Genomic DNA, 7,683 nt, shown 5'->3' on the forward strand with positions numbered 1-7,683 from the left:
CTACATTGTGTCTTTTTCTACTGCCAGACTGGTATTTGTCCGCTCGCTTTTACCACTTAGTGACTACCGCAGCATCACAGCTTTCAATGCTGTTGAACACTGGCCTCATTTTCTAGTTCCCAGTAGGAACTTTTCCAGACATTTTCCTTTTTTTTTTTTCCCCTCTTGCTTACCTTTGCCTCATCTTGTTACAATTGGCGGTTCAACCGTAGTTCCAGTTTTTGAAAATATACGGTACGTGCCTCACTCAGCGTGCACTCTGCTGGCTCCATGGATCCCCGTGATGTTGCTACGATGTTCTTGCTTGCACTTTGTCACATAATGCTGCGCCTACACACCCAATTACACAGACGTGCCGTGAGCCATCCGGCCGGATGTCTGAAAGAGTGGTGCCATTTTGCGATTGGCACGTTTGTTCTTGTCTGGCACGCTACGCCAACCAAGATTTTAGAAGATTTGAGTTCCGGTTGTCTTCCGGTTTACATCTTGAGGTAAACGAACTATGAGGCGTTATCTGATGTCCGGTGAACGTCTAACCTTGTAGACATATGGTGATCCAGCTGGATAAGGGAGGATATTGGCGATGTTCTGACAACCACGATGTTCGTTTTAGAGCCGAAGAAGTATTCTGCTGGTCATTCCCGTTGGGCTCTTACTTGCCTGTGAGTCTTCATGATGAACTTTTCTGGGCAGTTACATTTCTCATGAGGTACTGTTTTTCCAACCCACAAGTTCCCAAGCTTCAGCTCTTTCCAGACCACGGTGACCACTTCTTTTATTTCATTATTTTCTTGAGACAGTGATTTTGCTTGGGTGAGAGGTCGCTCACAGGGGGCTGCACCTATTTATTTATTTTTCCATTCATATGCATGTTGATTTTCTGCTTCAACACTTCATTGCTGGAGTATGCTTTGTTCCTGCTGGTTTCATTTTGCACGTATGGTGTGTTTTTCTCCCTCTTTCACATGGCTATGGATTAGTATTGTCTATTTTGTGCACTTACATTGTTCCATGTTTAGTGCAAGTTATTTTTTTACTGATTGAGATATGCACGAAGTATGCATTTTTATAGCCATTGGCTATGAGACCCCCACGAGTGCGTGGATACGTCACCTAATTGAAGTTATGCAGTGTATTAGCCTACTGACTATGTGACTTTCCACCTTTGTTTAAATGTTGGACTGTGTATTCGTCACCTACAATTTTAGTTTATGATGTTTTATTTTAAGTTACAGTGCTATGGGATAGCATTTGAGCATGTGACCTTCCACATTTGTTTCAATTATTGCCGTGGATTCGTCACCTATATTTTTAGTGCATGATGTTTTACTTTAATTTCCAGTGCTATGAGATAGCATTTGAGCATGTGACCTTCCACCTTTGTTTAAATTATTGCCCATGGATTCGTCACCTACATGTTATTTAATTTACAGTACTTTGTTCGCAAGTTTCTGCGTAGGAATTGTTATTAAGTTAGGTATGTGTTGTGATAACTATTAGCTACAATTTTCCTATAGGTGTTTTTCACTTTCACATGGTACCTGTGAGTGGCTCACACCTATTTACTACTTACTGTCATGTGAATGGATTTTAATGGGTGTACCTTTTTGTGCTTTTCATTCTTTTTCTTTTCTTTCTAATGATTGACGTTCTCTGCTTTCCATCTCTATGCTAGTCTGGCCAACTGGTATGTCCTGCTGGTAACAGAGGTCAATTTCTTGTATTATTTCAAAAAATTTTAGTGTAAGATTTACGTTTATTGAAATCATAGTTTGACATTTGCATTTCTTTACGACCATTTTCTTCATTTGCTTTGTAAAGTGAGAAGAGGTGGTCATGTGTCATCTCCATCTTAATTAATTTATTGCGAGTTTCAATTTTACTATTCTCAATACTTTTATTATTCATTGGTTTGGTTCCTTAAAGGGGGAAGGTGTTGTATCTTGGTTTAAGTGCAATACATCTTACCTGCTTATCTGTCTTGCTGCTCAGCCAGTGTGGATGTTCAGTGGAATGTTGGTATGTGTGATGAGATAATAAGAGTGTTGGGGATGCCTGGTGGAGGAGTGTCAGTTGAGCGAATGGGCTGAGCGGCAGGGGAGCTGCTCCTGGTGGGGCTTCTGTAATCCTGTACTGAGGACTTATACTTCATCAATAAACCTACTTAACTAATATTCCTCGACTACACCTTCTACTTATTTCAGAAAGCGATTCATAAAGTGTGTGGCATCCCATTGCCACCAGTAAAAACACTCAAAATGTCACCTCAACCACTACATTCCAGAACAACAGTGGTCTCCTGGTTACCTAGTCACAGGTAACCTATACACCACAAACAGCACTAAATAACACACCAAGTACCACCAACCATCACATCCCACCGCTTTTGCCATTGTGCAGGCGGCAGATGTTGAAACCTTCTCTGATTGGGCCCTTAGCCCTGATCTGCCATTACACCTTCTCCTGATCTGACCTCTTCATGCGAGACGCTGCCTCGCCAACACCTGAGCGCCACAGGTGCAGACTCATTAATAAACACATACATTCTTGCATCCCTTCTGCCTGACTCATCGGCTGTGTTCTGTGTGGCATGCGGCAACCCTCTCTCGCAACACCCGTGATCTTCCTTCAACTGACTCCTACCGCTGGATACTGCCCACTTTAGGAGGGGGGTAAAAAAAACACTTGACAGCAGTGCGGCCCCTTCTCACAACTGCAAGTTGTCTGATCCCACCCAAGTGCCTCCGGGCCCGAAGTGCATCATCCCGAAGCGTCTCGTGTATGTATACGTGTGTAGAGCATCCACCTCTCAGGCTTACTGGTCACCTGTCAACCTCAACTACTTGACCGTAACCCACCACTCCTTCCCTATTCGACCTGGGACTATCTCATCAACCCCAACCCTTACCTGGCGGGGCAAGATGCGGCCTCCCACATAGCCTGACGAAACGCACCAGCTGGCCAATGCCCTCTCCGCCAGGGTCCATAGCTCGCTTCCTCGCGAACCTCAGCCGCCCGCACCGCCCGTTCATCCCGATGCTGCTTTAACACGCCCCTTTTACCGAGCAGAGCCGAGTAGGCTGGACCGAAGAGTTCCAGCCTTGCCAATCATCGTCCGCCTTACTTCGCCTTGCCAAATAAAAGGACGCGTTTTTTCAAAGCAACCGGGAACGTCAGGGTAACAAGTACAAAATAATCGATTCCAGATATCGCGGTACCCCTAACAGCCGCAGTTTTCAGACAGAGCGAATAGATGTAACCTCAGAGTTCCTGTAATCGAAAAAGAGCAACGACAACCGTGACAATGTCGGCCATCTTGTAAAGGTAGCTTCTGAACAGCTATCAAGGACATATAGTACATTTAAGTGAAGAGATGTGTTTTTATTTTAATTACCTTTATTTACTTTTTTTCAAAACTGCATTATCAACAAGACTATCACTCCCAGATAAATAAGAAGCAAAAACAATTCGGCATTGTAAAACAATGAAGATTTACTTACGGAGAAAAGGAAAGCAAAGGAGATAAAACACATTGACCTAACCTCCCTTGGCAGCGACAACACATATAAAGCCAATAGGGGTATACGCATTTGTTTATTGTGAGAGAAGCCACTGCGCTTGTATTTTTAAACAAGCATTTACAATAGAATTGGTCTCGCATTAGCGAGATTATGAGCTATTGGCATTGTAAAATACAATTTTTGTTTACCACAAAGAGCCGCTCCTAGTGTGATAACCCAAACGAGTTACAGGAACGTCGTAAGTGTGGGCATCTCACAAAAAATTACGGACTGGTCTCACACACCACCTGGTGTCATGCTTCATCATTGACCAGTCCTCGCCCTCTAAAACCTTCGTTTGATAGAGGGCGGGCATACACTTGACGACAAGGATGCACTTTCTAATTGGCTGAGTGGGGGCCCGTGAAACTGTGAGTGAGGTTAAAAATCATTATAGTGGTCAGAAGTGATTTTAATGTGATTGACAACTATATGATATTAAAAATTATGTGTGACGGTGAATGGGGTAATTAGTGTCCCCTAACCGTCTTGCGTGTGGTCAACATGTTTCTGCCGGAGTGGCCCTATTGGGTCCGTGGCATTCATCAGGACCTAATTGTGACTGAGGGCTCCGTTCTTACCAGGTGTTGGTAAGACGCTACCACTGTGTGAGTATAGCAAAGGCCACACTTCACTTGCTAGGATGCTTCCAAAGGTGAAGCCTATGAGAGAAATGTGAGAAACAAGGATTAATTGGACCTTGTTGAATTGGACGTACCTGTAAAGAAAAAGGAGAAAAAAGAAATACAATGCATGCATTGAACTCTAAGAGTGAATAAAGTGTGTGTGACTTTGTGACACTCTATTTGTGTACACATTTGTGAAGATTAAGAGCCTGGGAGCAGGTAATACTGCTGCCAAACTTACCCTATTTGGTTAGACAACTTGTCCCAAGGGGGGAAGGGGGACGGGGAAAAATCCACCGTTTTGTCACTTCTGTTGGAGAAAAACACATAAACTAGGTCTCCATCAAGACATCAGAAGAAATGCTGCACAGGCAGAGAAATGAGTCTAAACACAAGATCTATTATCGAGCGAATCCCAATGGAAATAGTAGGAAACATGGTTGGTAAAGTTGGTTTGATCGTGTTGGTTAATTTACACAGTTATACACACATGCGCTCATAAGTCATTCGCAGCACCCATACTCTTACTGTGACACGAGGCAGAATGCTCCTGTGTCCTAGGCGTCCGCTCGATCCTCCCGATTGCGAGGAATGGAGGGAGCGGGCGCCGTCTTAAATATGAGGTTCGATTGTGTTATTTGGATGCAAAACAGAATTCAGGTGCGGGGATCCCGGTGTCGAGAGAGCGCCGAGCCTGTACTGAAGATGGCGGTTCATGGCGTGAATGAGAGGGGAAGCCCCATTCGTTGTGAGCCTGGGGGTGTGTGTCAGCCGTCCTGTTGTAATAGGAGGATCAAGGGAGAACGCCGGTCATAGGGCGCGCCTATGCCTGTCTGACGAGTTTCGTGCAACGCGACACTCTCATTGGTGGTGAGGCTGGCTAAACGGAGATTATGATAGGCCTGTACTCTATGAGATGTAATACGTAAGCGCAATGCTGAGGAGCTGTAGCATTGTGGCCACGCGTCAAAGGTTGGCATGGAGACGCTAAGTAAGATAACATAAGCCGATTTGTGCTAAGGTAGCGATGTTGGCCGAAAGTACATCGTGATTAACTAGCGCGATCTTGGGCCAAGTGAAGTAAAATTCAAATTACGCCCGCACAGTTGTATCCCAATTTCTGATATCATGTGGTGGCACGTGAGGGTTTATGCAGGGTTTTAACGAGTCATTATATAAAATAGAGTTAGACTCAAAATGTAGAGAGTTTTGTAAACAAACTTCGTTCCCGTGACAAACATCTGTCCTGCTACCCCATCGTGTGTTGACACGGTGCATCTGTGACTCTTGCAAGAAACCCATCTCCAGATAACCAATGGTACATATGGCTGGCCCTGCACCAACCGCTTTTTACATCTATGGGGGGCAAAGTCGTGAAAGGAAGCGGCTAAGGTTAAGGTGTCGGGATATGCTCATATGTGTCCAAATAAACAGTTGTGTATTAGGGCAAGGTTTTTTTTGTAACCTAGGTCAAGAAAGACGGTGTATGGTTTTGAAGTTACACTGTTTAGTTGGCATTCTCTTGCTTCAATCTGTCAGCTGCAGCCATGGAATGTCATCATTAAGACCTTTTTCGTGAGAGCGTAGGCGGTACACCCAACGTTGTTCTCTCACATGGAGAGCTTTTGTGAGGTCAAATTTATTTTTCTTCATAACCTCAAGGATAGTCCAACGTAGGTCTGAGTCTGTATGGTTTTTTTTCGGAAAAGTGCAGTGTCAGCTTGGTGTTAGTTTTCTTGCACCTGATTGTGCTCCGGTGCTCATTGATTCGAATTCTTATTTTCCTTGTGGTCATCCCTACGTATTGGAGTTGGCAAGGGCATGTTAGTAAATATATCACATTTTCCGTGTTGCAGTTACTGAACGATTTGAGTTGCCATGGTTTGTTCGTCCCAATGTCCACTATCTTGGTGTTCTTTGTGAGGTTACAAGACTGGCATCCACCGCAGGAGAAATGGCCTACTGCTGGTGGTTGATCCCAAAGTCTGAGTTGTTCTATGTTCTGATTGGTGGTCATCTGGGCGTGGACCAGTTCGTCCCGAAGATTTTTATTGCGTTTGAAGGCAAACAAGGGGGGTTCCCAATGTTTTCCAGCGCTGTTAAGTATATGCCATCTTTTCTTGATAATTTTCTGAACTGAGTTCGATACTGGTGTGAAAGTAGTAACGCAGACCGGTCTGTTGGTGTTGTCTTTTTCCACGTTTTCCAGAAGTACATCCCTTGGGTTGTTTCTTGCTCTTTTGTTAGCCTTCCTCACCATTTTTCTTGGATAATGGCGTTCGATCAGTTTTTTCTCAAGTTGTTCTGCCTGTTCTTTGTAAGTGTCTTTCTCGGAGCAGTTTCTCCTAATACGGAGGAACTGGCCAACAGGTAAATTCTGTTTGAGGGCCTTAGGGTGATAACTTTCGTACAAGAGTAGGCTATTCCTATCGGTGGGTTTGTTATGGACCTTGGTTGTTATCCCCTCGTTCGTGAGTGTTATATCCAGGTCCAGAAAGATTGCGTGATTTTTATTGATGGTATGGGTAAATTTGAGATGACTGTCTTGTAAATTTACCCAGTGGACGAAGGCTATTGCATTCTCTTCTGTTCCATTCCATACAATAAGTACGTCATCTATGTAACGTTTCCAAATCTTTATGTGGGTTCGAAAGGGGTTCACTGCATTGTTGATGAAGTCCTCCTCAAATTGCTGGACGTATAGACATGCCATACTGGGAGCAAAAGTGCTCCCCATAGACGTACCCGTTATTTGGTGATAGATGACCTGTTCGAATTCAAATACATTTTCTGTGAGAGCCAGTTCGGCACATTCCATGACAAAATGTTGGGGAGTAACAAAATCCCACTCCCTCCGTAAGATGATACTTTCTACAACCTCCAATGTTCGTCGTTGCGGTATACTTGTGTACAGGGCTTCGATGTCCATCGTTATAAGCCAGTCATTGGTGGTATCAACCTCCAGATCTCTTAGGAGGCAGAGGACGTCTTTTGTGTCTTTCAGGTAGGATTGTGTTTCTTTAACAATGGGACGTAAGAACCAGTCGCAGAATTGCGACAGGGGTTCTAGCACCGATCCAATGCCAGAAACGATTGGTCTACCTGGCGGTGGCATACGTCCCTTGTGGATCTTCGGTAGAATGTAGAAGCGTGGCATCCTTGGTTCTTCGTTAATCAGGAAGTCAGCTTCTTGCTTCGTTATCCAGTCGTTGCTTAGAGCTTCTTCCACTATGTTCTTAATTTTGATCTTGATCGGGCCCGTAGGATCCGTGTGATGTATGGCATAGCTGTTTGTATCCGCTAGCAGTCTTGTACACTCGTCTCGGTACATCGTAAGGTCCATGAGGACAGTCGCGCCCCCTTTAACTGCTGGTTTTATAACAACATCATGATTATTTTTAAGTGCTTGTAGGGCCATCCGTTCCTTCCCTGAGAGGTTGTTGAACCCTTTGGTGTTATGGAAGTCAATATTTTCTATATCCCTAAGCACAGCCTGT

General features: G+C 44.3%; 1 protein-coding gene across 2 annotated transcripts in view; it reads right to left on the minus strand.

Moving 5' to 3' along the window:
• Positions 1 to 3,229, minus strand: part of KLHDC10 (kelch domain containing 10) — a 225,336-nt gene extending 222,107 nt beyond the window's left edge. Inside the window, exon 1 of one of the 2 annotated variants that reach the window (XM_085653627.1) lies at positions 2,909 to 3,229. In XM_085653627.1, coding sequence (XP_085509753.1) covers positions 2,909 to 3,032 — 124 coding nt within the window. In that variant the 5' untranslated portion in view covers positions 3,033 to 3,229. The remainder of the gene's footprint in view (positions 1 to 2,908) is intronic. The other variant, XM_085653626.1, reaches the window with a different exon arrangement.
• Between the last annotated feature and the right edge of the window lie 4,454 nt (positions 3,230 to 7,683).

The sequence above is a fragment of the Triturus cristatus genome, chromosome 4_1, assembly GCF_964204655.1.
Source record: "Triturus cristatus chromosome 4_1, aTriCri1.1, whole genome shotgun sequence".
In the NCBI taxonomy this organism is placed as follows: domain Eukaryota; kingdom Metazoa; phylum Chordata; class Amphibia; order Caudata; family Salamandridae; genus Triturus; species Triturus cristatus.